This window comes from Vulpes vulpes, chromosome 6, assembly GCF_048418805.1.
Source record: "Vulpes vulpes isolate BD-2025 chromosome 6, VulVul3, whole genome shotgun sequence".
Classification (NCBI taxonomy): Eukaryota; Metazoa; Chordata; class Mammalia; order Carnivora; family Canidae; genus Vulpes; species Vulpes vulpes.
In genome coordinates, this window is record NC_132785.1 from 77325075 (window position 1) to 77339868 (window position 14794).

A 14794-nucleotide genomic window follows, 5' to 3' on the forward strand; every position below is an offset into this window, starting at 1 on the left:
AGACACAGGCAGAGGGAGAAGCAGGCCCCATGCAGGGAGCCCGATGTGGGACTTGATCCCGGGACTCCAGGATCATGACCTGGGCCAAAGGCAGGCGCTAAACCATTGAGCCACCCAGGGATCCCCATGAATTTCTATATGTTTTGATAGAATTCATATCTTTCATCTTTTGAACATCACACAATTTATTAAAACTTCTTCCTTTGAGGGATGCCTGAGTAGCTCAGCAGTTGAACATCTGCCTTTGGCTCAGGGCATGATCCCAGGATCCCAGAATTGAGTCCCACATCTGGCTCCCTGTGAGGGGCCTGCTTCTCCCTCTGCCTGTGTCTCTGCCTCTCTCTGAGTGTCTCTCATGAATAAATAAATAAAATTTTTTAAAAAACAAACTTCTTCCTTTGAGGTTTCAGAGTGTTGCCACTTTCCTTATTCTGCAGTGGTTTTTCATAGGCATTAAGTTGTCCTCTTCTCTTGGGGCACCTGAGTGGGTCAGTTTGTTAAGCATCTGACTTTAGTTCAGGTCATGATCTCAGGGTCCTGGGATTGAGTCCCTAGTTGGGGTCCCTGCTCAGCAGGTATTCTGCTTGTCCCTCCCTTTTGCTCCCCCCCCCCCAACCGCATTCATTTTCTCCCTCTCAAATAAATAAATCTTTAAAAAGTTGTCCTCTTCTCTTTACTCATGCACTAAATAAATGTAGATGTTTATGAACTGAATGGGTTTGTGGATGGTTTTACCCTGCTCACTTTTCCAGAGCACCATCTATTGAGTAGATTGACTTACCTAGCTCTGAATCTCATTTCCTGGTTCCAGTAGGCATTCACTATGGAACCTCTATTTCACTGTTAGTGGCATTTTCTTCTTTTCCCATGGTATGGTTTTCTGAAATATTGATTAATGAAAAGCATGAATAGCTGTAGGTTTCTTTTTGTAACATTTGATATCCTTTTTTATTTTACTATATATATTTTTACTTATTTTCTTAGTGGTTACATTTGGGATTACAATTCCCATCTTAATTTATAACAATCGGGTTCTGATTCAGATTCATACCAACTTAATTTCAATAACATACAAACATTTTGCTTGCTTCTGTATAGCTCTGTTGTTCCTCTCTTTGCAATGCTATTGTCATACACATTACATGTTTATATATTATGTATCCATCAAAGTGTATTTATAATTATTGCTTTATGCATGTGTCCTTTAAATCAGATAGGAGAGAAAAAAAGAATTTTGAACAAAAAATTCAGTATTGTCTTTTATATTTGCCTATCCAGTTATTTTTACCAGTGCCCTTTATTTTTCATGTGTATTTGAGTTATTATTTAGTCCCTTCATTTTGCCTGGAAGACTCAGTTGGTTAAGTGACTACCTCTGGCTCAGGTCATGATCCTGGGGTCCTGGGATCTGGCCCCATGTTGGGCCCTCTGCTTGATAAGGAGTCTGCTTCTCCTTCTCTCTTTGCCTCTTCCCCTGCTCAAGCTCATTCTCTCTCTCTTAAATACATACATACATACTAAATAAAATCACTTTGTATTCTAAATATTTAAAAATAAATAAACAACCACATTGATATGTGTTTCTTGTAGGGCAATTATCATAGTGACAAATCCTCTCAGTTTTGTTTATTTTAGATTGTCTTTATTCCTCCATCATTTTTGGAGGATACTTTTGCTGGATTTAGAATTCTTAGTTGACAGTTTTTTCTTTTAGCACTCCAAATTATGTCATCCTACTGCCTTTTAGCCATGATAATTTCTGATGAGAAATCAGCTGTTAATCATATTGAAGGTCTCTTATATGTGATGAGTTTTTTTTCTCTTGCTGCTTTCAAGATTCTTTCTTTGTCTTAATAGTTTGACAGTTTGGTTGTGATGTGTCTGGTTTCTTGGATATGTAGATCAATGTAATTCATCAACTTTGGGAAGTTTTCTGCCATTATTTTTTCCAGCATCCTTTCTGCCTTCTCCTCTTCCCCTAGGACTTCCATTTTGTTTGATATTGTTCAACAAGTCTTTAAGGCTTTGTTCAATTTTCTTCATTCTTTTTTCTTTTTTGTTTTTCAAATTGGATAACCACAACTGATCTATCTTCAAGTTCACTAATTTTTTCTTCTAAGTCTGTTCAAATTTTCTACTGAGCACCTTTATGGAATTTTTCATTTCAGTTAATGTACTTTTCAATTCCAGAATTTTTATTCAATTCATTTCATAACTTCTAGTTCTTTATTGATATTATCTATTTGATGAGATATTACTGTTATACTTTTCTTATTTGTTTTACCTGGTTTCCTTTGGGTTTTTTAAACATATTTTAAAAAGTGATTTAAAGTATTTTGCAGTAGGTCCAATCTCTGGACTTTCTAAAAGATGATTCCTATTGACATCTTGTTTCCCATGTTGAGCCATGCTTCGTTTCTTTGCATATTTCATATTTTTTGGTTGTTGTTATAAACTGAACATTTTAAATTATATAATGTGATAATTATGGAAATAAGATCCTCTTTTTTCCCTCCAGATTTTATTATCGCTGTTTTCTGTTGTTTTTATTGTTATCACTTAAAAAAATTAGTGACTTCCTTGAACTAATTTTGTAAAGTTTGTATTCTTTGTTGTGTGTGGCCACCAAAGTCTCTGCTTGATTAGCTTAGTGGTCAGGTAATGATTGAATATAGATTTTCTTGAATGCCTGGAGCCAGTGTCTCTCAGAGTTTTGCTGAGGGGTTCTTTTGTGTATTGGGACATATCTCAGGACTCAGGCAAACAATTTACAACCCTGCATTAGTCCTAACTTCCAGCTTGCCTAGAGCCTCAGTGTCAGTCAGAGGTGAAAACTTAGGGCTTCTAGTCTTTTCTGAGCATGTGTACAGCCCATGGTGTGCACATCAATGTAGTGTAGGCACCTGACAATTAGCTTTTTTGATTGTAATGTAAGTGCCTGACATTAAGCTTTTGATTGCTGAGGCTTTCATTTCAAAGACATCCATCTTGAATAAACACATTGCTAACTACACAGCTAGATAAAGAGCCAGGTTCCTGTTCTCTAAATGTTCTTTTTTGGGGGGGAAATTGTGGTTGCCTAGTTAGCCATTTGACTGACTGCTTGCATTTTCCTTCCTGTGCTTTAATTCCCAGACTTACATTTGAAACTCACCAATAAAGAGTGAAACTGCTAAAACATGATGCATCCCACCCTCCAATAAATTCAGAACCCTAAGTCCATGTGCTCACTCTCCTCCCCTGCACCCCCACCCATCCCCACCCCACCAAACTCACTGTGTGCTTTTGGGCATGCCATGTACCCTGTAGAACTCATAAGTAATAAACTTTGCTTTGCTTTTTCAGATTACCCTGATAGTTGTTGCTGAGGTACATCTAGTAGTCATAATAAGAACCATAGAGTTGGTCCAGCCACAACGTTGCTGTGGTCAGGGAAATGTCTGTTGGGGCTCTTCACAAAAAGTGTGGGTCCAAGTGGATGCCCATTGTAGTTTCCAGTTGATACTATCACTATTGATAGGCTGAGACTGACTCTAAACAAAAATACACACTCCCATGGCTGAAAGTTACTAAAATAGTTATTTTATTGTTATCTTTATTTTTTGAGGTGACTGCTTAGCTAGATAGCAGAGTATGGGAATAGGGCAAGTTGAAACATTAAAAATACTCACTGTTCCTACTGACATTCATTAGTGATCATTGAATAAGTGCTCTCTGGGTTGTTATTAGCCTTTCAACAATCAATTATGAGACATACAAATAAACCAGGAAATATGATACATAGGAAAAAAAAGTTCTTGAAAAAGCCCAGGCATTGTACTTTAACTAGACAAATATTTTAAGTTTTCATATATTTTTGTTTTTATATTTATTTTATGGGTGGTTTGGAGATACTGTTTTTGGCTATTCTGATGCCATTTTAACCTGTTTTTATCTGCTTAGCATAATTTTTTTGAGATGCATTTATTTTGTTGCTTATATTAGTAGCTCATTTTTAGTTTAGAATGAAATCCTAACTGGTTTTTGCTGGTCTGAAATTTTATTTGCTGAATTTATTTGATATACTTTGGCCTGCTAGTTTTTCTCTTTCAGTTAATTTTCTTTTTTCCACCAAATATATGATCACATAATCTATAAATAGTAACATTTTGATCTTCTCCTTATGCTATTTATACATGTAGTATTTCTTTTCATGTTGAATCAGGCCTTATCTGTCAAATGTTTTTTGGGAATTACATTTGGTGCAGGAATCTGCAAAAACCTTTTGTGGGGTTAAGTAAGGCTTTTTTTTTCTGTTTCTAGTTACTTTTTAATCAGGTATAGCTGTTTATTTTTATTGATGATTATCCTCAGCAGTTATTGAGTTGATCATATGAGTTTCTATGTTAATCTGTTAATCTTATAAACTAAGAATGAATTATTCATGCAGTCCAGGAAAAATTTCCTTGGTCAAGATTTATTGTTTTTAAATATGCTGATTAATTTCATTTGAAAATATTTTAGTTGGGATTTTGGCATTTATGTTCATAAGTAAGGTAAACTATAGGTTTCTTTATAAAGATTTTTTAATCCATTTTTGATATTGTTACATTACCTACATGAAATGTGTTGAGAAAATTCCTTATTATGAACTATTTTCAATTGTAGAACAAGTACTCATCACTCAGATTTTTCAAAATTTAATATTTCTGTCTTATTCACTTCAGATTGTTTAAATAAATAGAAAATTGCAAGTAAAGTAGAGGTCCCCTTTGTACTTCTTTCCAATAAAACTCTTAGATCTGAACTAATATCATGAATTTGGTGTTCATTATTGTCATGTTTTTATACTTTACTGATATAAACTTAAAAGGTTTTAAAGTATTTTTTGCAGGATGTCAGAATTCACACTGTTTAGTTAGTATACTTATTTTATTTTATTTATTTTTAAACATTTATTTATTTATTTGTGAGGGAGGAAGAGCAAGAGTGGGAAGGACAGAGGGAGAAGGAGAGAGATTCTAAAGCAGACTCCATGAGGCTTGAAGGCCCCATCATGGGGCTCAATCCCAGGACTCTGAGATCATGACCTGAGCTGAAACCAAGAGTCAGACAGTTAACTGACTGTGCCACTCTGGCACTCCTAGTTAGTGTATTTATGAAAAGTTTTGTGTCAGGAGCCAGATAGTCTTTGTTTGAAATTCCCAACTAAAATGAAATTTTCTATTTCTCTTTTTCAGTTTTGTTAGTTTTAAAAAATGTCATTTGAAGCATTGTCATTAGTGCATACTTTTATGTCTTTTGAGGGACTTGACTCATGTTATTATGAAATGCTTTCTCTTGCTAATACTTCTTGTTCTGAAATGAAGTCTCTCTGTCTGATATTAATATAGCCATTCCAGTTTTCATATGATTAATGTTTGTATAACTCCCTTCATCCTTGTGTTTTTATACTTAAAAAAGGTTTTCTGTAGCAATCATATTGTAGGATCTTGTATTTTTCTACAGTGACAGTCTTTGTCTTTTAACTGAAGTATTTAGAACACTTTACATGTAATTATCAATAAGGTTGGGTTTATATTTACTATCTTGCTATTTGGTTTCTATTTGTCACATTTGTTTATGATCTTTTCTCCCTCTTTACCTGCCTTCTTTTAATTTGTATTTTTTAAGTATTGTTATGCTGTTTTTATATACTAATAGCTTATTACCACCTTATTTTACTTTTTTAGTGAGTGCTATGGAGTTTACAATGTGCATATTTAACTTATCCCTATAAATAGTATACCATTTCACATATGGTATAAGAACCTTACAAAAGTATATTTCTTTTCCCATCTTCCACTGTTGTGCTATCATTAATGCATATTTCATATCTAGGTATGTTATGAAACAATACATTATTAATTTTATTAAAACCATCCATTATATTTTTAAAAATCTTTAAAAAGAGAAAAATGTCTTTTTTATTTACACATTTTTAATCATTCTACCATTTATTTCCACTGTGTGCATTTAAGTTTTGATCTGATAACATTTTCCTTTGCTTAAAGAATTTCCTTTAACATTTCTTGTAATGCAGGTTTGATAGCAATGTATATTTTTCACCTTTTGTTTGCTGAAAACGTATTTCACCTTCAATTTTAAAAGATACTTTTGCTGGATATAGAATTTTATGTGGGCAGTATTTTTCTTCAGTACAGGTACTCTAAATATGTTGCTTCATTGTCTTCTGGCCTACGTAATTCTGATAGGAAGTCTGCAGTGCTGGTTTGTGGTAATTAGTTGCTAGTAATTATATTTGTTTCTCTGTACTTAATGTTTCTTAAGTTGCTTATAAGATTTTTTTCTTTATTGCTAGTTTTCTTAATTTTTATTATAATGTGCTTGGCATAGTGTTCTTTGTGTGTTTCTGCTTGGAATTCATGAACATTTTTGCATCAAGGGGTTTATAGTTGTCATCAAATTTGGACAATTTTGGACGTTTTTTGTACACATATTTTCTGCTCCCTTCACACTGCCCTTTCTGGGACTCTAATTAAATATTATGTCAGATTGAGTATTAGTTTTCTTTCAATTTTTCTTTCTCTTTCTGATTCATTTTGCATTGTTTCTAGTGTGATGTCTTCAAGTTGCTGAATATTTTCTTCTGTAATGTCTTCTCTGATATTAATGCCACTCAGTGAAATTTTTCTTTCAGATACTGTGTTTTATCTAGATATTCCATTTGATTCTGTTTTTATGTCTCACATTTGCTCCTCATATGTTTACATATTTGAATATTTATATTAGAAATTTCAAGATCCTTATCTGCTAATTACAACATATCTATCATTTCTGGTACTTTTTCTAATGGTTTTTCTCCTGGTTATCTGCCACATATTTATGCTTTTCCATGTGATTAGTAAAATTTGATTAAGCACTGAACATTGTGAATTTTACATTGTAGAATATGAGGTTTTGTTGTCGTCCTTTAAAAGGTGTTGGATTTTGTTCTAATAGCCTGTTAAGCTGCTTGAAGATCAGCTTGATATATTTGGGGATTATTTAAAAATGTTGTTAAAGTCCTAGGAAGCCATTACTTTAGAGCTAATTTAGAACCACTACTAATGTCTGACACTTCTGGGGTTTTTAATGAATATACTATATAGTCAGGATGTCTGATGGGAGAGCTAATGATTCCCATCCTTGTGTGAACTCTGGGAATTGCAGTTTACAGCTCTTTGGTTATTGTTTTTTTTTCCTCCTGGAAGTTTATCTTTGGTCTCATGGGTTTCACCATTGCATGAACAGATTGGTATTCAACCAATAACTCAAATGCCTGATGCAGATTTCTGGAGCTCTTTTTCTATGCTCTTCCCTCCTCTCCATCTTATTATGCCTTGCAAATTCTACCCTTTTTGTCTTCTTCTTACTCTAATTTCTATTTCTTCAACCTAGTGAGATACCTGGGCCCTGTATTGTCTTCTTCCATCTTGTGTTGTGGTCTGTAAATTGTGAAAAGCAGAAATCTGGGTATATCTGCCTTTTAACCTTTTTTGGTTTCCATTCTATTAGTCATTACAGTTGTGTACTTGTCCAAGTACTTGTACTTTCTTGTCCAATCCTCAAAGAGTTGTTCTTATATTTTGTCCAATTTTATAGTTATATTATGATAGAAAGGCAGAAGTAGAAACCAATGGCCTCAGTTGGATCTTTTTAGTGAAGCAAAGAAAATGTGGTGTTTTAAAGTACAATGAGGGATCCCTGGGTGGTGCAGCGGTTTGGCGCCTGCCTTTGGCCCAGGGCGCGATCCTGGAGACCCGGGATCGAATCCCACGTCGGGCTCTCGGTGCATGGAGCCTGCTTCTCCCTCTGCCTGTGTCTCTGCCTCTCTCTCTCTCTGTGTGTGACTATCATAAATAAATAAAAATTAAAAAAAATAAAGTACAATGAATGTTTATATCTTGCTATTGATGTTATTAAAGTCTAGAGGACAAAGGGGCTGTCAAAAGTCATGTAGTTGAATCCCCATCTTACTTACTTAATTAATTTTTAAAAGATTTTATTTATACTCACAAGAGACACACAGAGAGAGGCAGAGACATAGGCAGAGGGAGAAGCAGGCTCCCTCTGGGGAGCCTGATACAGGACTCAATCCCAGGACCCTGGGCTCATGCCCTGAGTCAAAGGCAGATGCTCAACTAGTGAGCCACCTAGGCATCCTGAATCTCCATTTTAAAGATGATAAAACTGAGAGGAAGAGATGAAAAATAACTTGTCTGTTGATACCTGGTCTGTGATTTTACAGTTTGGGCAGGAGCTGGGTCTCTTTATTTCTACTTGTTGTTAGATGTAGTAGTGTGCTATCTTCTTACCACTTCACCTGAATGAGATTTTTATCATAGCAATTAGCATTAGTAATGATAAATATGATACTAACAGTTATACTTATTAAAAATTTAAATATATTCCAGATTCCTTCTTGCTTTGGGTTAATTAAATTTTAGTTTTGATTTTTATCTTTCTTGTGCAGCCATTTAGTAGCAGGTTTTACAGAATCTGTACTTTTACCTAATTGCCTTATTAAATCTGATATTATATGTATAGGTATCAATAATTTAAAAAAGCATGAAATTGGAATAATAGATAAAAGATTTTTGTTGTATCTTTTGTTTTATATTTCCCATTTACTGCATAATATTACCTAGCTTTTATTTCTCTTTTATATGTTCCTCACTTACTAAATGACTGGAGTTTTGCAGCACTGAATAATATACCCTGATGATTTTAAAAACTGGCATTATTTTATGTTTTCTTTTTATTCTTCAAGGATATATCTTTAATGGGGAAAATGTACAAGACGTCTCAAGTGCAAGAAGAGCAAGGATTACAGACAAATTTTGAGGAACCTCAAATGGTAAAGTCTTTAATAAAAATCCTCCTTACCTATATTGAAGTAATAGTCTGCCTCTTGTTGCATGAATGGTTATCTAGATAGTTAAAAAAAAGCTCCACTAATTTATTTTACATGTATGTTTAACTGTAAGAATATCTAATCCAATATCACATTGGGAATCTTGGCTATTTTGGCTTACTGCTGCTGCCTACGATAGACCTTCTGAGCTAAGGCCTAAAACTCTTTTCAAAATGGAAAGATTTTAATAATTCCTCTGGTCTAGACATTTAAATCTAGAAGGTAGTTGGAGAGTTAATTAAGAAAGCACCTTAGCTAGAAAAATTGTTTAAAGCATTGATAAGGGAACACTTTTGTAGAGAAATATGGACTGCTGGTGACAGAAGTTTGTTTCAGAAATAAAGCTTCCTTTTATCCATCATTGGCAAAGTACAAGATTCAGAGCAATCTGGAATATATTCCATATGGATGGAACATGTCTTCTTGTGTATAGAAACCCACATTTACATAAAACAAATGATAGCACTATGATTATTTTCTTTATAAAGGATGTGTAAAATATTGTTAAATAGCAAGCCCATTTAATTCATGAAAATATGAGTCCACATACATAAAAATTCAGATTATACTTCATTTTTATGACAATATATTTTGATTAGAAAAATATATGTAATCTTTTCACAAAGGCATAGATCTTACAATATTAGAGTTTACACAACTGGTTGAATTACTAGAGTTTGAAATGCTTCTGGATTGAGACTATACCTTTTTCTGCTTTGTATTGTTATCTCTTACCTCAGGACCCAGCATGTGTGGCACTAGTAGGTGGATACAACAATTTTGAAACCTTCCTGCATAGGCTTTGGACCTAAAACTGACATTTAGGGTAGCTCCCTGTAGGGAACACTATTTATAGATAGATATCAAAACCTCTGATGTGTCAGCTTCTAATAGATATACTAAACTGAAAATCCAAGATTATTCAGGTGTAAAAAAAATAAATTCTTCATTAATAAATGAATTTGACTTAATACCATTCACTACATTCATGTGAAGTATAAGAAAAGATGCCATTTTTCAGGAAATTATGAAAAAAGCCAAATATCAGGTACCTAATTTAGATATTATCCTTACTATTTAAAATGAAGATTTAAACAAAAATATTGATTTCTTATTTTTAAAAAGATTTTATTTATTTATCCATGAGGGACACAGAGAGGCAGAGACATAGGCAGAGGGAGCGGCAGGATCCCTGCGGGGAGTGTGATGTGGGACTCAATCCCAGAACCCTGGGATCACGCCCTGAGCCAAGGCAGATAATCAACCACTGAGCCACCCAGGCATCCCAAGATTTCTTTGTGATTCTGTGGGAGTCATTCTCTCAATTTTGACATTTATAAGCAATCACTGGACCTCTTCTGGCCACTGGCTATTTTTTTTAAAGATATTTTTATTTATTTTAGAGAGAAAGAAGAGAAAGAGAGAGATAGAGGGAGAAGAGAAAGAGAGAGACAAAGGGAGAGAAAGAGAGATCAGGGTGGGGTGGGCCAGACGGAGAGAGAGGGAGAGGGAGTGGGAGTCTTAAGCAAACATGACCTGAGCTGAAACTAAGAGTCAGACACTATCATAACTAGCTGAGTCACCCAGGCATCCTGGATCACTGGCTTTCTAACAGGTAAAATACCTTTTAACTTGATACCTGGTCATAGTAAAAAGGCTCCTCTGTGATATCTTTTATTCCATATTTTTTGGGTGTCCATCTACTCTGCCAGAGAGCAAACTCTGTCTGTCCTACCTGTCCCTTAGACTTCTAGAAGCTTTCTGGGTTAAGATTTATCTGGGGAGCACTGGCTAACATGCTGTCATCTGGTTATGCTGGCATCTACCCTTAGAGCATGGCAGCCTCACTTTTGAACATCTCCATGTCGTAGGCCAGAGGTCTCTTAGTTCTTTGATGCATTTATTTTAAGTACTCACCATTTCAAATATAATGGTTTTTGAATCATCATGGAGAATGATTTCCTTACATACTTATAAACAAATCAAAGGATTCATTCATTCATTCCTTTTCCTACAATGTGGTAGGCATTGTTTTAGACATGGTTAATACAAAGATAGAAAAGACAGTTCTTGACTTTGAGGAACTCATTGTATGGAGTAGACCAATATATAAAGAGAAAAAGTACAATACTGTTTAATGAATATTCTAAATAGAGACTATAACAGAGAAAAAATTGATATATAATTTTCTTTCACTTATTTATTCATCACTCATTCACAAATAATTGCAGATGGTATAAATGTGCTAAGTACTTGAGACATAAAGATAGATAAGACACAATTTCCTTTTTAAGGAATCTCCAAATTTTAAAGTACTTAAATTTTCTGGTCTCAGGATGCCTTTCTTTCTTTCTTTCTTTCTTTCTTTCTTTCTTTAAAAAGATTTTATTTATTCATGAGAGAGAGAGAGAGGCAGAGGCACAGGCAGAGGGAGAAGCAGGCTCCATGCAGGGAACCCAATGTGGGACTCGATCCCAGGACTCCAGGATCATGCCCTGGGCCAAAGGCAGGAACTAAACCACTGAGCCACCCAGGGATCCCCTCAGAATGCCTTTAAACTCTTAAAAAGTATTTTAAGAACCTGAAGAAATTTTTGTTTATGTGCATTGTATCAACTAGTATTTGCCATAATAGAAAGCAAAACTGAGCAAAATATAAAATATTTATTTATTCATTTAAAATAACAATAAGCCAATTACATATGAACATAGAACATATTGAGAAAAACAGTATCCAAAAACAAGTTAGTAAGAACATTTTTTTGCAAATCTCTATAATACCTGGTTTAATAAAGAGCTAGAGTCTGATATCTGTTTCTACATTCAATCTGTTGTGTAGGTTCTTTTGGTTGAAATACATGAAGTAAGCCTGGTCCCATACAGATTAAGAAGGGAATAATATTTTAATAACCTTTTAACATATTTATGGGTACTATTCTTTGCTAATAAACCAAAACTGTACAAGTGGTAGTTTCTTAAAGACAAGTTGCAATGAGAAGACTGAAACAAAATAAATTAACTTATTTTATATCCTTACATTAAAGTCCATTGATCTACTTTGTTCTTTGAATGGTTCATTAGCCCCTGCATGCTTTTGTAATCTCATGTGTTAATCATATGAAAAGTATTGGTTCACTGTTTTACCCACTACTGCTTTTCCATCATCAGTACAAATGTCAACACAATGAAAAAGGCCAAATAAGTCTTAGTATTATTATGAAAATAGTTTTGACATTGCAGATCACCTGAAAGGGTCTCAAAGATTATCAGGAATCTGTGCACCACACTTTGAGAAGTGCTAATCTTTTGGGAATAGGAGAAAGAGGGTAAGAGAATGCAGTTTGGATTCAGGTTGTCTAGGTTCAAACAGAGCACTGCTACTTTGAGTGTGACCTTGGGCAGGTTACTTAACTTCTCTAAGCCTCAGTTTCTTCATCCACAAAATGGGGTTACAAACAGTTTCTGCTTCATGGAATTGTGGTGAAGACTAAGTTTAAATGAAATACTGCTTGTATATGTTGATGATTATGATAATGATTACTTAGACAATGATGATACAGTATGATGCATGCTGAAACAGAGGCAGGACACAGAGTGGTGGCAGCATCAGTAAAGGCTTGGTGACAGAAATAAGGCTGGGCAAAATCCTGAAGAGGGTTAGTTGCAACTACAGGATTGCCACTGCCCTCTCCTCAAAACTCCTCTTCTTCCATATTTTGGAGGATGGTACCTTCATCTGTTTAGTCTGTCTCCCAAACCAGAACCCTAGGGTGTGTATTGAAGCCAGGAGAAGAGAAATGGAAAAGAAAGGGAGCGTTTCACAGTGCCAAATTTATGGAGAATGAAATGAATGAGCTTGTCATAGATAGCATAGTATGTATATTCTGCCATTTATGGAAAATATTTAATTAATCCTCCTTTTTACCAATGAGGAGAATAAGGCTAAGAAGGGTTAAGTAACTTGGCCAAAATCACATACGTATTAATTGACAGACCCAGGATTTGAATAATGTCCCATCTAGTTACAAAGCTTTTACTCTTTTAACAGCACCATCCAATAAATAGTTTTATAAAAATATGAGCTCCAGATTAAAGTTTCATTCTACAAGTAGAAATTTCTTGGTTTAGCATTCCTTTCTGCATAACAGAGGCATTTAATATTTGGTGCTCTATGACATCTTTATACTTTATCTTACTAACAAATTAATGTATCAAAGAACAAAGTAATACAATTGCATTTTCAAGTCATTCTCTAGAGTTCCGATTTTTATGTAAATCAGACTCATTTATTCGTCTGTTAATTTGAGGCAGTGAAGTTTTAACTGCCAGTACTCCATACTCCCAAATAATTTTGGCTTAAAATTGGGTAATATCCAAATATGGCTATAAAGATACTTTACCTAAGACTTGGTGATATAATAGATTAAATCAATCAGACATTTTTAAGGAACAGAAAATAGTTTTAAGAGTAATGTTTTGTGAGAATTTTTCATTAGGGCTTGATATAGAGTTGGGATGTCTGGGTGGTCTTCTGGAGGGCTCTGGGTCAGTTCTTTGAGGACTTGAAGACAGGCTTCTGGAAGAGCATCTGGCTAGCAGAAATCCTATTTCTCAGGACCAAAGAACCTCAGAGGTCAGATGTTTCAGTGGACCTTGATTCTGGGTGAGTATGGGGTAAAGTCAGGGTAAGATTGGTGTCTTATGATTTCCTTAGAGTTGGTGCATAGTAACTGTGGGGTAGCTATATATCTGAGACAAGAGCCAGAGAAAATAATTTGCTAGGCTTTATGTTTTTCTTAAGTCCATTTGAATTTCTCTTTTTAAATCTTCAGAGGAAACTTTTATTACCTTTGCTTAATTTCATTCATGAATTTTTATCATCATTTTGTGCTTAGAAAGAAACATTGTGTGACTTAAAACTTTGGAAGGACCAATAAGAACATTCTTGTACATTTATGTTTTCCCACAGAATGTGCTTGAGAAACTTCCTGAAGCTATCTCAAGTATTTTCCAGCTTGAACAAGAGGATATGTTAGAATGGGGAGTCTCAGAAGCAGAAAGCATAGTATTTGAACCTCAGGAAACTCTGGCTACTCAACCAGCAGGTGAATCAAGTAAACCCTTGAAAGACGAATTGCCCACAGGTGATTCCAAAGCAGCCAAACGGGCGTCTTTAAAGGTAAAACACTATTTGTGTTGGAAACAATTATGATTGTTGAGGATGTGCAAATGTGAAGAAATGGACCAGGCAAGTGCCATGCATGGAGGTGGATATACCCTTTTGAAAAATGGCCTTCTATGTGCAAAGTGCTCATTTGGGCAAAGGGGACATCTGTGTTTTGAGGGCTTTTGGTCTCAAACCTGATTACAACTCTGGGGAGAGAAGACACATTTTTAAGGAGGGAAGGAATCTCAGCTTTCAGAAATTGACCAAGAGTCCTCCCATTACACATCTTGAGGGAGTCAGAAACTGTAGCCCAGGGACCAGGGCTGGGTGAACTTTGTATATTTTATAACTTTGCCCTGCTTAGGTTTATCCTAAACCTGAGCTGCTCAAGTCCATGCAGCTGTGGCAGAGTTACAGTTCTGTGGTTTCATGTTAGTTACCTTATAGTTACTGTGTAATTAGTGCCACTTAATGTATGTTACCAAAAATAAATCTATGTACCCCAGACTAGATGTAGTATTTTTTGTATAATTGGATTTCCTAATACTGATATTTGTCATCCCTGCAGAAAGTGTTTTGGTTTTTTTAAAAAAGAAAGTGTATTTGAAAATAAAGTCAGATGGAAAATTAAAAAAAAAACAAAAACAAAAACAAAACCTATTCCTATTCCTATTGTGGGTATGTTTCCCAGAT

General features: G+C 34.8%; 1 protein-coding gene across 2 annotated transcripts in view; it reads left to right on the forward strand.

Moving 5' to 3' along the window:
* Positions 1 to 14794, forward strand: part of LOC140599358 (uncharacterized) — a 105862-nt gene that overhangs the window by 60604 nt on the left and 30464 nt on the right. For both annotated transcript variants that reach the window (XM_072761463.1, XM_072761464.1), the window contains 2 exons: positions 8792 to 8878; positions 13904 to 14113. In XM_072761463.1, the coding sequence (XP_072617564.1) occupies positions 8792 to 8878; positions 13904 to 14113 (297 nt within the window). The remainder of the gene's footprint in view (positions 1 to 8791; positions 8879 to 13903; positions 14114 to 14794) is intronic.